This window comes from Balaenoptera borealis (genome assembly GCF_965194805.1).
Source record: "Balaenoptera borealis genome assembly, contig: HAP1_SCAFFOLD_1013, whole genome shotgun sequence".
NCBI classification, from domain to species: domain Eukaryota; kingdom Metazoa; phylum Chordata; class Mammalia; order Artiodactyla; family Balaenopteridae; genus Balaenoptera; species Balaenoptera borealis.
Window position 1 is genome coordinate 23,921 of NW_028123198.1, and position 15,460 is coordinate 39,380.

General features: G+C 41.6%; 1 protein-coding gene across 3 annotated transcripts; it reads right to left on the minus strand.

Annotated features, from left to right (window-relative positions):
• Nucleotides 1–1,445: 1,445 nt before the first annotated feature.
• LOC309621800 (M-phase phosphoprotein 6-like) lies at nucleotides 1,446–15,331 on the minus strand. Of its 3 annotated transcripts, none has more exons than XM_082409129.1 (6): nucleotides 15,221–15,331; nucleotides 10,035–10,147; nucleotides 8,859–8,948; nucleotides 4,801–4,891; nucleotides 2,609–2,703; nucleotides 1,446–2,148 (listed from the first exon to the last, which is right to left on the minus strand). In XM_082409129.1, the coding sequence occupies exons 1-6, from the start codon at nucleotides 15,269–15,271 to the stop codon at nucleotides 2,016–2,018; spliced, it is 573 nt and encodes a 190-aa protein (XP_082265255.1). In that variant the 5' UTR covers nucleotides 15,272–15,331; the 3' UTR covers nucleotides 1,446–2,015. The 3 variants fall into 3 exon arrangements, with proteins under 3 accessions (XP_082265255.1, XP_082265257.1, XP_082265256.1); XM_082409131.1 differs by lacking the exon at nucleotides 8,859–8,948 and adding an exon at nucleotides 13,216–13,292 and having other exon boundaries at nucleotides 15,221–15,310; XM_082409130.1 differs by lacking the exon at nucleotides 8,859–8,948.
• Between the last annotated feature and the right edge of the window lie 129 nt (nucleotides 15,332–15,460).

A 15,460-nucleotide genomic window follows, 5' to 3' on the forward strand; every position in this document is an offset into this window, starting at 1 on the left:
AGAGGAAGGAGGGGAGAGAAGTTAGTACACACACGCACCAAGGAAGAAAAGATGTGAAACTGCTCCGTAACTTGTTCCTGTAATTGGTCGCAAGGCTGTCAGGGTCGCAAGTTAATAACCTTCATTCTTTCCCTACACACTCCATGTTTCCTCTTTCCTCAGCCAGCATCTCAACTGCTCAGGGTTGACACCTGCCAGGGTGACCCAAGACTTCATAGCCTAAAGGGTTGAAATCGTTCCCACCTCTGCGGTTGTAGTTTTCCATTAAAATGTGTCACTGGACATGGAAGTGCTAACAACGATGCCCTGGAGAATGCTCTGGGTTTGACAGCCTTCTTCATCACCCATTGTGTAGGAACAACGCAAACGTCCCTGTGCTCCCAAGGTCACATGCACCAGCCAGGAGAGTAAACTTCTTTGCCCACTGACTTACTGGTAAAATGACCAGATTGTTTCAATTTCTGTCTTAATGGGACCACTGTTGTCCTCCCTGGTGGGAGCACACCTTCCTTGGGAACCCAGATCTCCAAACAATGGAGGTCAAAACTGTGAGTGAGAGGAGCCACTCCCTCTGCCTCTGTTGATTCCAGACCATACATTCTGACCATGATGAGAGCAACAGCCCCATCTGAGTGGTGAGTGGTTCAAAACATAAATTACATTTTGTAAGATGGAGTGTTGTACCCCACCTAGGGCTGTGACTGAATCTTCAGTAGACCCTTCCACCATCCTATTACACCCACCGCTCCTGGGTGTTGGGGTATGTGCTCAGACCAGTGAATTCCAGAGGCACAAGCCCACTGCTCCACTTCTTCTATTGGGAAATGGGTTCAGCTATCGGAAGTAAGGCTGTGCAGAATATCATGAGGGATTCCATAAATCCATGGATTGTGGTGCCGGCGAAGCACTGTGAAAAACTTCGAGCTTCTGCCCCAGGATGTAGGGAGCCAGAAGGTGCACTGTCCTCACCTTCACAATGAATTAGAGTCAGATTAACTTCAAAGTCACAACCTTTTCATAACTCACCAGAGAACTGAGGTCACAGAGTAATCTGAATCTAAGGAGATTCAGAGAAAGAGGAGAAATGCACCTCATTTAATTGCTGGGAACATAATTAGATGAAATCAGTATTTCTTAGATGTCCTAGGTACATATCTCCAGATGGACAGACACACTTACACACTTAATTCCATGGGCTTCTGTATTTACTACTTAGAATAAGGTTCAGATTAGGAGATGGTCTGCTTGGTGGTAAATTCTACTGGGCTGAACTATCAAAAATCGATAATTGTTTTTGACCCATAAAAGGCAATTTCTTATGGTTCAACCTAATACATCACCATATTCTAAATTAATGGCTGTTTTTTAGAAGTTACTAATTGGACAAAAGCTCCAATACTGAATTAGACTAAAATTATTATTTGGAAGTATAAGAGAAAGAAAAGTACATGAAAACAGGTATTTATGACAGAACAATTTTTTTTCTTAATTAATTAAAGGCTTTAAACAAAAAAACATAATTCCACACACTGACATTGACTTGGTAGCATGGAAATACTTCAGCCTGGAGAGGCATGTTTGTTCCTGATGAATTTACATATAACAAATTCTCATGACGTTTGATTCCGAAATATATGTATGAATTGACTTGACATGATTATAAACATATGGGCAATTTAAACACTGGTATTAGTTTACATGAGTCAATTCAAGGTCAGTGACTGGAGAACTATATTAAAAAAAATCTGAGATAAAAAATTCTTTAGGAAGCAACCACGTACCTATGTATGGTTGAAGATCAAGGGTTAAAAATCCACTCTTGATGAATACCATTAAGCAAAGGATGTATAACACCCATCACACATCTGTTCCAAAAACAGCATGTTTCCAAAATTATACATGTCTTTACAAATAAACATTACAGCATTAATAACTATAGAGGAACCAAAAGAATGAGTTCCAAAATGTGCTAATTCTCACAAGGCAACCCTGAGCCACATGTTAAGGCATCCGTTTTAATCTTGGGGCTTTAAGAACATCTTCCTTGTTTTAATTGGTTTTATGTCTCCATTTTCATCTTCTTCATAATTGGCACGGTCTCTTTTTTTGGCAAACTTTTTCCCAATTGTCCCCACCAAGGTCTCATATCTGTTAAGATGATATACAGAACAAGTTTAGTTTCAAATAAAAAAGGTAGGAATCAAGACTTGTCAAGAATATCAAACCAAATACGCAACAAAGAATAAGAAAAATCAAAACTTTGATGAAAAGAAACCATCTGATTTAAAATTTATGAACTTCTCTATGAACGATTAAATTCTTCACTGTTTTTTTTTTTTTTGGTTTTGCATTATCCTAAATAAATTGAGATGTATATTTTAGAATATGTATTAGAAGCAGCACTAGAAATAAGCCCTCAATTTGCCAGCCTTTGACAGGTATAAATCCGCCCCAGGCCATGTTAGAAGATGACTAAGCCAAGATGACCTCCTGCTGGGGTATTCCCTTCAAAGGTATGGCAGACCAGTCACCGTGTGGAACGAGTGCACATGTGAGAGCCAGTGAATGCTGGGCTCAGATTATAAAGCTGGTCCAAGGTAACAGTTACCTTCTAGCCATTTCTTCATCTGACACATCGAGCTCCACTGTTTCCTCTTCAACTTCTTCTGCTTTGTTCTTAGCATTCATCTGAAGCATTAATTTCTGAAAAATACAACAATGGGGACTAGCAGGGCTGGAAAAAGCTTCTTAAACGAACTGGTGTCAAACGTATTTGAAGGGAGAGACACAGAAGCCACAGAATCTACACGACTAACCAAAATTTATAAGGGATTCTCTATAATACTTTATTCTACAATATGCTAATAGAAGCCAGCTCTGAATTAAAAAAAATAATAAGACAAAGCTCCACTAGATTAGACTTGCTGTTAATGAGTTTAAATGTATTTTAGATCATAAATTTATTAGTTACTTGTATCTAAAGCAGGCACAGTGCTGACACACTCTAGTGATTGGGGGAAAGAAGAAGTAAACTTTCAGATACCCTTTGAACTTCCCAACTTTGGGCCAAATGGGAGAAACACTACAGTCAAGAGTAATTTTAAATGCAGTTTTTGGTGGTGGTTGGGGAAGGGGAGCAGCAAACTGCTGGAAGAACTGGAAGGCTGGCTCTGGTAGAACTGGGAGACCTTCCTCACCCCTGAACACGCGGGCGGATAACGCACTGACTGCCACATGATGTCCACGTGTCATGGGTCTCTCCTTCATTTCTTTTTCTCACGTTAACCTTTTCTTGATAGTTATCCTCTGACAGACTTAAAAAAAAAAAGTACACTACCTTCTTTATCACTAGAAACACATAGATATTAAAAAGTGTGTTCTAAGTTTACCCTGCTTATAATAAAGTAAGTACTCTCAAGTTGGTATCATTCTTTTTATAAGCAGGTACCTTGAACTTTTCTCACAATTTATGACAGCTCAGATCTGGAAGCCAAACAGTTCAAAACCTTTTCCCAGAGAGAATATATTCAGTGTTACAGAGTGCCAGTAATGAAAGTCATTTTCTAATAACTTCCCACATCAAATCTGGAGGGCCAGATCAACTCCTTTTCCCACTGTATCAGACATACTTTGGAGTCCTTGCCCGCCCAATACCCTAGTCTCTGGGTATCATCCATTCATAATCTTTGCTATCTTTTTTTCCCTTTTACCCCATTGTCCTCTTTGTCTTCCTAATCTAAAGCTTTAAGCAGGCCCAAACAAGGAAATATATTAAAAACGAACACTTTGTGTTGATTCTGTGTAAAGTAAAATTAACACCTTAATGATCATATCCCCTCAAAAAAGGAAAAAAAAGAAAATCAACCTACAATCTTTAAATAAACCCTGGCATTTAGTTTGGTTAACTGTGGTTCCTATAAGCATCCTGAGAGAACTGGTTTTCAACCAGGTTATGATTTTGCTTGCCAAGGGACCTCTGGCAATGTCTGGACACATTTTTGGGGCCCACAGCTGGGGTGTATATATGTATCTAGTGGATAGAGGGCAGAAGCTAGGGACGCTGCTCAACATCCTACAGTGCACAGGAAAGCCCCCACCATAAAGAATAACCTGGCCCCAAACGTCAAGAGTGCCAGGGCTAAGAAACCGTGGCTTCAAGTGACAGTTACAAAACGAAAGCTTTATACCACAAACCTCCATGTGGTTGGTCAAGTACCTGACAGGATGGCTTTCAATATATAAGCCAGAGTTCTAATAATTACTTGTTAAACGAAGGTTTGTGCTTCTCTACAAACCCGAGGCAGGAAAATTAAAATGAACATCTCAGTTATAAGCTGAATATTTCGTTTCCAGACAAACTTTCCAAAGATTCATTTAAAAATCTATTTACAAGCTTGGATTAAAACCTGTCCATTAAAAAGTCAAATTACTCAAATTTTAAGTAACATTTTTTCCACTAGAAAAGATACATTTATAGATGCCAGAAAATAATTTTTTGTAATAGCATCATATGAATAAAATCCTGACATTCCTGCAAAAGAACTGAGGTAAAATTCTAACACTTAACAGTGGCACTGTCCAGGACTGTACACTGCTATATTAAATTATCTACTCAATTCTATCATAAGACTAGACTGCAATGCCTATAATTTCTTTAAATAGCTATGGCAATATTTCAAGCTTCTTATTTTCTATATAATGAGGAGAAATGGTATCTGGTGGAGAAAAACCTAAACCCAATTATTAGCAGAAAGAATTCAATTGCAAAAATCTTAAATGTGAAGCAATTATATTTAATACCTCAACCTCAGGATTAAATCCTCTGAATGACATTCTTCCATAGAGAAGATCTTCACATAACAAGAAACTCTGCTCTTCTATTATGAAACTCCTAGACGAGAAAATAAACCTGTATTAATACCATGACTACTTATAACAAAGCACAGCAAATAAAAGTCAAGATTTCCAATGAAAAATAGATCTTATGGTTCTCAGCGGAATCAAGTAAAAATACAGTAATATTACTAACCTAGGATTAGAAACAAAAACTGATTAATTTGGTCAACAAAAGCATTAGGAGGCAAGAGCAGCAGGGCACCTGAGTTTTCCAAAAGTGAAGCAAAGGTTCCTTGACATTTATACCCCCCACCAAGTTTTTATTAAATCTGCAGAAATTAGTGTCCTAGGTGGCTTTAAAAGAGTGTTTTACTTGGAGCTCTTCGCTATAAATAACAACTGGCCCTGGATGACTTCAGCAGAGAAGTAATTTATTATAAGGATACTGGTATCTCACAGAATCAATGGGAGAGCTGGATGAGCAGAACTGGAGAATGGGCAGAAACAGGGTAGCTAGGTGGTTGACTCCAAACCACACTCATGCTACAAAACCACCCTGGTAAAAATGACACTGCTGCTGAGAGGGCATCCAGGAGGCACTGTTGCCCTGGAAATGTGATGCAAGTGTGAATGTTTCAGTCTCCAAAAGGGATTCTCCCGTGAGTCACCAGTTTATGACCCCAATTCCAGGTAAGCATATCCGACTACAGCCCGGCAATCAACCATAAAGCAAGCCAGGAAAGCAAATACTTAGCCTTTATGGCAGATTGTTCCTTGTCAAGCAATCTTGCCCTGCTTCTTGTCAAGATACGCTCATTCATTCACTCACTCCGCAAACACTTGTTAAACCAAACTGTGTGCCAGGTACTGTTCTAGAGCTGGGGAGACAGCCATTACTGAGAGGCTCTGCTCTCATGGAGGGTATATTCTAGAGGGGGGCCAGATAATAAATAACAGACTTATACAATGGATAAACATGAAGAAGGTTATTCCACTCCTGGCCACAATGGAGCAACTGGTACCAAACCAGGCCTCCGACTGTAACCAATGAATTTAGGCACATGTTCTCCTGAATTTTTTATTCAGCCTCTTCCATAAACTAGGGATTCCCTTTCAACTGGCCAATCTTGTTTCTTGTAAAGTACAGGTGATAAAACATCACCAATGTCCCCAGTAAATCATCTCCCTCAGGAAAGCACCATACATATGCATTTAAGCATTCACTTAAGTCAAGAGGTGGACCCAAAGGCCAGGAAAGGATTCATAGTAGGGCCACTGGCCCCTCAGAGGGTTTTCCCATGGGTTTCTATTGGCCCAAGAACTGTAACAATAATATAAAAAGGAGCATAAGTGCTTTGTTATCTACAGCATAGTTTCAATGATGAGCGACACTAATTCAGTTAGCAAATAAGGGAAATATTCATCTATTTTTGCAGATGAGAAACTACTGCTCAGAAAAAAATAAACAAACTTGCCTAAAGCCACAAATAATATGCACGGCAAAACAGGGCAAAAACTCACTGCTGAGAAACAATTCTCTATGGGTCGCTCTTATTTTAGCACACCTTGTGAGTGAGGCGCTAAATGCCCTTTTGTTCCGAAGTATCTTTTTAAGGATATATGCACAGTGAACAGCTTGGAAAGGCAGAGCTTTGCCTTCATTCTTCCTCTGGAGCAAAGCGCAGACTTGCTTAATGCCCAGTATAATAAAGATAATGCCTCCCTTGGAGCCAAGGGCAAGTCTGTCTGCAGTCTAGTATCAAAGACTCAGGTTTCCCTAAGCTCAGGACTTTGCTGTGATGCAAACCTACTGTGGGTGCCACATCCTCCTCCCTGGGATTAGGGGAAATGATGCCAATGTGATGCTCATGCTGCCTGCTGTACTGTGAGTAATAAAGTCCTCTGTCTCTGACTCAGGAATCTCGTACCTTCCACCAGTATCCATGAAACTGTGGCAGGCTAACTTGTCAGTTTGTTAAGTAGGGTCAATCTCAGACCTCACAGTTCTTGAAGTTCACCAGGCCACAATGCACAAGCACGAGAAGCACAGGAGGCAAAAATACTTTTTAAACAACATCTTATGGCAAAGGAGTAATTAAAATGGCTATACTCACATCCTCTCTACCAGGGCACATCCTTTGCAGAAAAACCATATAGCCACAACACAGCAAAATCTTGGATCTGGTAAATTCTATTCCTAGAAATTTACACCAAGTATTTTATGTCAGGTTCCCTGGAAACAGACTCTGAGACAGAGCTACGTGCAGAAGTTTTACTGGTGAGTGCTGCGTGGCAGATGCCCCTCTATGGAAACGAAGACCGCAAGGCTGGGCTGAGGGAGAAGCTAACTTGCAACGTGGCTATGCCAAGACCTCACCCCCTACCAGGAACTCTAGGAAGCCCTGCAGTTGTTCCAAGCTGAGACAAAGAAGCCAGATCCTCAGCCCCCTACATATCCTGGTCACTGGCTAGGGGTGTCCTATAAGGGGAGGTATGAACACTGAACGGCCCTCACAGTCACTGACTTATAGCCCAGTGCAGCTGAATGGCAACCTCTAGACTCCCAGAGCATATACACCATGGACTCTCCAGTGTCACAGATAGCAGTAACCCTCTGGTATAACTCAGATGACAATACCAAGTAAAGATTCACAGACACAAATGAGCAAAAAGAGTGGGTGAATTTCATAATATTCAAGTATAAGGAAACACATGTACTGCTAATATTTCTTGTGCTTTATGCCGGGCACTGTGGTCACTGCTTCACATACATTATCTCATTTACTTCTCATAATGTAAGTGACAGATACTGTTATCACACCCAATATACAAATGACAGAAGACAGGTTCAATAACTTGTCCAAGATCCCAAGTAAGCAAGTAGCATAGGTGGGCAGCAAACCCAGGTCTGCCTGTCTCCAGAGCCCATGCACTTAATTAACCAATCCATTCTACTGTCTCCTTATTTGGGGTGTTAAAACACACACACCCCAGGGACATACCATCCATTGACCCCTCCAGATCTACTCCCCACTCTCCCCACCCCCCCACCATCAATGCCTTGGGAGGCTGATCTGAATGTAATACATGGAAGGGCTCCTTTGCTGTCTGGAACGGCTGGCTCCCTTCCTATGGGATTACTTGGGCTGGCCATGCCCTCAAGTAAAGGTAGCAGCTCTTGTAAGATGCTCTCTCCACACAGCCTGCCTTTAGATTCAGTAACCATTCCCTCCCCTTGATCCTCCAGGCCTGGAGTGGAAATTATTTCTACTATACAAGCCACCAAGGTGCTGCACTGTCCACAGCGGCTTCCCTACACCTGCTCACACTTTGGTGGTCTCTGTTATACGCTCCTCAAATTACCCAATTTGACAGTGTCATCTCTTCCTGCCAACATCCTAAACTGATAATTCGTTCCTATACATAAATAGGACACTGAATGAGGGCAAAAGGTTATTATTTACTGCTATGGCCTGAATGTTTGTGTCCCCCCCACCCCCAAATTCGTATGTTAAAATCCTAACCCTCAAAGATGATGGTACTAGGAGGTGAGGCCTTTGGAAAGTGCATAAGTCATGAGTGTGGGGTTTCATGAAGGGGTTTAGGGCCTTAGGAAAGAGACCCCACAGAGATCCCTAGCCACTTCCACCAGGTGAGGACACAGCAAGAAGGCGCTGGCTATGAACCAGGAAGAGGGCCATCATCAAAACATGACCATGCTGATATCTTGATCTTAAAATTCCAGCCTCCAGAACTGTGAGAAATAAATTTCTGTTGTTCATGAGCTTCCCAGTCTGTGGTATTTTGTTATAGTACCTGAACAGACTGAGACACCTACCTCCCTAGGAAAGGAATCTAGAGGTCATTTTTCTGGGACTAATATGCTGTGTTGGGGGAAAAAAAAACAATACTGAAAACAGGATACAAACTGTCTTGCTTTTCAATAAAAGTAAGTAACAAAACATGTGGCAAAACTTTGAGCAAGTTTAGCCAAGGCATAAAATTAAATTATAGCTCCTTACCAGTAATGGTCCCTTCCTACCAACCCCTGCTCCCAAATCCATACCATCTTCAGCATCATCTTCTCCTTCCTCACTAACATCTTGCTTCCTCTGAGAAGCAAGAGAAAAGCAAGTTGAGAAGCAAGCAGAGAAAACAAAGTACCTTCCTTCCATCCCTCCTGGTGGGACATACTTTCTACCTTTAGAGAAGAATGTCTAACCTTCCAGAAAAGATTCAGAAAAAGTCTGCCAAATGAACCATGAAAAACAATGTGTTAAAAAGAAAAAAATAAATTATAAGGTATGGAAAGGAAAGACATAAATGGGCCTGGAGACAATCAGCAGCATCTTCAGTCATTTGACAAAATTTAAATAAAACTGCCATACCACAGAGGTTACCAAGGTAAGAAAAGCATCAAGGAGAAATGATAAATAGCTTCCAGAAGAATTCAGAAGAATTAATTGATGATGTGACCCGTCACTCCTTCATTCAAAATTTATCATGCATCAACCAAGCTTAGAGGTGGAAGAGAAATGATCTAGTGTGTTATCCAGCTTCAGTAACGACTAGCTGGTGACCCTGGCCTAGTTACCCTCCCTTAAGCTTCAGTTTCATCAACTATAAAATGGATGGAATGATAGTAGCCAGCTCTCAAGTTTGCTATGAGGATTAAATAATTAAGAGATGTAAAGTGCTTAGCCCAGTTCCTAGAACACACTATAGACTCAATTCATCTTAGCTAAGATGACTGGTATTAAGAGCAAAAATTTTAAAAAAAGAAAATAAACAAAACATTCTTGACCTGCCTTTACAAAGCTCAGCCTAATGGAGAACTCTGTTACTGAAACAAAACTGGAGAGGCTTGAAGAACACATCTAATGTTCAGAACTTAATATGATACAGAGCACGTTACTGATTCTCATAAAAGGTCTCCAGTTATTACCAGAGACATACAGGCTGGATTCCTTTATTCAATGTAAAAAAAAGAACGATGTTTGTTATAAATGACGGCCGAGGACCAATAAAAATGTATAAATCAAACTAGAACTCTTATAGACTTAAGAATTAAAAAAAAATTTGCAAGGCTAGTTCAAGAAACTGAATAGATACTATTTCATGGGTTTTATGTCATGCAATGATCAATCGCATTTAAAGGGATTTCCCTTTGAATGTCCAAAGTGTCATAAAAAACCTACTCTTTCTCTTTAAGCTCGGGCAAATCCAAGTACCAGTGCTCTTCACTAATGATTTTCTTTTCTTCCTCTTCTAGTTGTTTCTTGGTTTCTGAGTCCAGTCCCCTTTGCATGAACTGTCAAAACGAAACAAAATCAGTGTCAGCAACTATTTTTCCCAACTTCCAGTTGAGGAAAACTCAACCTGCCCTCCCTCATTTCTCTGGGAATCCCGTCTCGTGGGTGGGGGTGGGGTGACCAAGCAGCTTAGCCCTGCCCTTGATGACATCACTTCAGGAGGGAGCCTGCGAGAGCACAGAAAAAGCAACATGTGTACTTCCTTTAGAAGACTTTAAAAGAGCTTTACCACATTTTAGTTTTCCTGATTTAATGAAACAGGCAAAAAACCCCAACTGTATTCAGTAAGTATCACGTTAAATATTTCAGTTTTACATAATAGCCAGTGAGCAAGGGCTAAGACAAAAGACTGATCCACAGAGCAGGACAGGCAGCTTGAGACAGAAAGTGAGGGGGGCACAAAGGAGAGGATGCTCAGTACTATCTGAATGTCTCTCTGACCTGGGAAGCCCATCGGCCTTCGCACCTGCTGACCTGGATTCGTAATGCCCTTCTCAAGTCCTTCCACCTGGCCAACTTCTAGCCTTCTGACATAGGTAAAGCTACTCCAACTCTGTAAAATTGTCCCTGACAGCTGCAGGCGAAATCAGCATCTCTTTCCTAGAAGCTTCCCATGGCAGCTTCAACTAGTCTCAGGACATTTTAATTTCTTGAGTATCTGTTTTTTCTGAAGACCTTCAGGGCAGGGACTGTGTTTGGATCATCTCCGTCAGTACCAGCACGACGAATGATGCATTGTAAGGGCTCTGTGAACACAGATGGCAGCAAAGCTGTATCTGTAACCCCGCTGCTCTTCACTTACATCTATCCTCTGAAACGCTCAACTCTATGGCTGCCCTTTACTCTAAAATCTGCAGAAACTCAACTCAAAACAGGCCAGTCCTGCTGTTAGTCTCTTCCTAGCACAAACAATAGCTATATTTCCTCAGGAGACAGATGAACAAACCAAGAAGTTAACTGCAGCAAAATGATAAAGTATCAATACGGGAAAAAATAAATTCAGAAAACATCCAGGAGCATCCCAGAAGTTAGGTCTAGGGTTCCACTGGTTTCCATTAATCCCCATTTATTTCCCTTATCCAGGCTCCATATTACTTTCCCCTCTACTCCAGCACTTCCAAAAACACAAGCATTTTTAGGCATAAGGGCTTTACCAATGGCTACAAAAAGAAATGAAAAAACTTGAAAAATGTTCACAAATAAAATACAGTGATAACATCAAGTTCTGATGACGATGTAGAGAAACTGGATCACTCCTACACTGCTGGAGGGAAAGTAAAATGGTATAACCTCTGTGGAAAATAGCTTGACAATTTCTTACACAAGTAAACATACACTTACCATAGAACCCAGCAACTGTCCTCTTGGGCATTTATCCCAGAGAATGAAAACTTACATTCACTCAAAAAGTTATACAAGAATATTCACAGCAGCTCTATATGCAATAGTCCCAAACTGGAAAGAACCAAAATACTCTTCAAGAGGTGAATGGTTAAGTATATGGTACGTCCATAGCATAGAATATTACTCACCAATAAAAAGGAACTACTGATTGACTCAATAACCTAGAAGGATCTCAAGTGAATTACGCTGAGTGAAAAAAGTCAATCTCAAAAGGTTACACATTGTAATGATTACATTTCTACAACATCTTTGAAGTAACACAATTATAGGAATGGGAACAGATCCGTGGTTGTCAGAGGTTAGGCATGATAGAAGGGAGTGGGCGTGGCTACAAAGGGGTCGGTCAAGGGAACTTGGTGGTGACGGAACAATTCTGTATCCTGAATGTGGTAATGGTTACATGAATCTACACATGATAAACACTCTCACATACACCTGCCCCCACACACGAAGGAGTGCAGGTAAAACAGTGAAATCTGAGCAGGCTCTGTGGATTGTACCACTGTCCATTTCCTGGCTTTGCACTGTACTCTAGCAATATAAGACAGGGAGGTGAAGTGGGCACGGCATCTCTCTACATTTTTTGCAACTTCTTGTGAATCTATCATTATTTTAAATAAACATAAAAGAAATGTTTGCAATCTATCTGAAGTGTTTTGTGGTCCTCATCCTTTCACCTCTGTGTCTATAGCCTCACCACAGGAAAGAAGAACTGGCAATTTCTGTAATGCATACCCTGTACTTCCCACTCCTTCTGCCTCTGCTACTCAACATCATGCTTCAATTTTCTGCCTGGCAAAATATTCCTCTGGGAAGGCCCAGAGCATGTGTCCTTTGGGCCTTCCCTGACTTTTCTGGCCAAGCTCTTCTCAGGTCTGTTCCCATAAAAGAATACCTTTCCCTACTTCTAAGACAGCCTTATGAACACTGGCTCATTATGCTTTTTCTGCGCCTCCCAAAAGACTAAGATTAGGAAGAGTAGACCATGTCTTTTGTTCATCTTGTATTACTGGTACTCAGGCATAACTTGGTACCTGAGAAGAACTCAATAAATTTTCTCTGAACGTGAGTCTAGACTTGTCTTATTTTTCCAGACTCCCTTTCTTGGATGGTTCTCTTTAAACCTAGATGCTTCATTTCATCACTTATACTCTTGGTGGCGAAACTCACCAATCCTGCCCAACTGCCCTTTTACCTCCTAATTTTAGTCAGGTAGATATTATTTATGGTATACAAAATACACAAACACACACACACACAAACATTCTGTACACATGGAAAGGACAGATCATCCTGTGAATATGAATCAAGCAACTCCCCAATTCTCCTGACTCTACAGCATCTAAGAACATACTCTAAAGATAGTGATTTAACTTTACTCACAACTGACGGCCTAGGGCAGGTCTCACAAACTAGTACAGTCCTTAGGCTGGATGTATATTGTTGTGAATAAAGCTTTACTAGAACAAGGTCATATTCATTTGGTTCTGAGCCACAATGGAAGAGCTGAGTAGTTGTAACAGTGGCCGTTTGGCCCACAAGACTAAAGTCTCTTTACAGAAAAAATTCACTAATTTCTGTCTTAAGAGTCCAAAAGAGCTAAAATCACAAGTAAGTACCCTCTCTACAACCATTCCATCATACTGACAGACCTTCCACCTACCTCCTTTACTTTCTACTTCTGGTCAGGATCACCCTCCAGCCCCCAGTAGCTGACCAAGACAGAGGAAGTCGAGTACACTAGAAAACAAATGAGTCAATATTAAATCCTCAGCCCTCTCATTCTTACTCTACAGTTAGCTCTGGCTGAACAGCTACGCTAGATAAGGAGACCTAATGCAGCTGCTCCATTGCTTCTCAAAGGATACCCCACTCTATCTGTATATATTGTGTCTCCTGCTATCCTGCCAGTAAGTTCTTTCTCATCAATGGCTGAAGTTGCTAACCCACATAGAGAACCTGGGTAATTTTTTTCTCTTTCCTTTGCTTCCAATGTCCAGTTGTGTCTTCCCCAATCACTCAAGTAGGGGTGGATAATTTTTTTAAGTTAACTTCTTCCTTCCTAATTCCAGAGTCAGATAGTTGGTCTGAGCCCTAATTACCCAGCACATCTTCACTTGACTTATTCCAAGAGCTAAAACAACTGCTAAAATCTTTTCAGTGTCTGCTTTGCCAATCCACTTCTCTGAAGCTTACATGATGTTACAAACCATAAGCAAAAACAAAAACTCTGTTCAGTAAAGATTCAAATTTTGCTAATATGCTTGAAAGAAGTACTTTAGAAATGATAAATAATGCTATGATTTACCCTGCACCCTCACTCTCCCTATTCATCCCGAGTTACACCCTAGCTCAACTCCACTCATGTCTTGCACATGCAACGTTTACTCTCCAGTCTTTCAAAACGTTATTCATGCCTTGCTTCCTTTCACTGGAAATTCCATTATTCTGTAAACATGACAGCTAACAGTCTGCATCTATGAGCGGTGTTCAGCGACAAGCAGTACAGATAGTAATTAAGAGCAAGGGCTTTGAAGCCAGACTGACTGAGTTTAAGTCCTGCCAATACTCTTTATTAGCTGTGTAACTTTGGGCAAGTTACCTACTTCTTGTTTCAGGTGCCTCAGCTGTAAGAGAGGGATAATAATCGTGCCCACCTCAAAAGGTTATTACGTGGATTTCACACGTTATAATATGCAAAGCACTGAATGTCTACCACATAGCATGTTTGCCACTACTATTAAGTTTTAAGGTTTGGGTCTTTCTCTTGTTTTAATTCCTGTATTAATTTCATACACCCTTGTCTTCCCCCACACAACTCCGAAATTATTTGGTTAAACTGATTCAATTTCAAATCTGAAAATCACTTTTCTTTCAAGTTGGGTGACATAATTCACTTTCACCTCAACTCTTAAAATTCTCTCCATTCCCACCATCACCTGAAACCCCTCACCCAGATCATCAGTTCTAGCTGGTCGTTTAGGACTGCAGTTTGGTCCCTTGTCGGGTCTTTCTTTCACCAATGTATTCTCCACTGGACAGTTAAAGTAACGGTGAAAAGTAAAAAGCACAGCTAATGATACTTTCCCCGGTGCTCAACTGCTTCCCAATGCTCACAAGATAAAGAAAAAAATCCTTAACCTGGCCTAAAATTCCTTGCATCTTGTGATTACTGTCTCCTTTTCCAGGCCCATTTCTTGCTACTTGCTTTCCAGACATACTGAATGACCTCTAGTTCTTGGAAATAACGGATTTTGGGGGTTTTACCTCTCAGAGTTCTGAACTCGCTTTCCCCACAGTCTATGCCGCTATGCACCCAACCCTCCCTCCTACCCTCCAGTCTCTACTAGACGCCACTTTCCTCAGAAGCCCAAGTTCCAGGGGCTTCCGGCGACTCTAGCATCACTGCACTTAGTACACTGCATTCTAATTGCCTGCTTAGGCGTCTCTCCTATCCGGCCGCGGGCTTTAAAAGAGAATCCGACGGATTTCTAATCCGGTTCCCAGTGCCTAACGCAGAGCAGGCGCTAAGTGAATGAATGACCGCGAGAGCTGGAGGTCCTCCGGGGCCTCTCGAATGCCCCCATACGCCCGCCGCCTCGGCTCTAACCACGTCTGGAAGACCGGGTACTCCCGCCGCCCGACCCGCATCCCTCGCGTCCCCGCACCTTCATGCGCAGCAGGTTCTTGGACAACTTACTTTTGCGCTCGGCCGCCATACTGATCACCCCAGCCGCCGCGCTCCGCCACTAGGTCCGCCGCGCCTGCGCAGTGCTGCGTGCGCGTCGGCGCCTTTTACGTACATCACGTCGCCCCGCCCCGTGGCTCCGCCCCCGTGTCTCGCGCTTCAGCTTGGCCCGCGCTTTTCGCGCGTCGCCTCCGGGAGCGTTCGCTTAGTGAAGAAGCTC

What these genes read in the sequence shown, in the direction of transcription:
- LOC309621800 (XM_082409129.1), bottom strand. Translation starts at nt 15,271, where the DNA reads ATGGCGGCCGAGCGCAAAAGTAAGTTGTCCAAGAACCTGCTGCGCATG. An exon ending in CCCGAGCTTAAAGAGAAAGA is followed by an intron (nt 8,949 to 10,034) that starts GTAGGTTTTTTA and finishes CTTGCTTCTCAG; the next exon opens with AGGAAGCAAGATGTTAGTGA. An exon ending in GATTTAATCCTGAGGTTGAG is followed by an intron (nt 2,704 to 4,800) that starts GTATTAAATATA and finishes TGTATTTTTCAG; the next exon opens with AAATTAATGCTTCAGATGAA.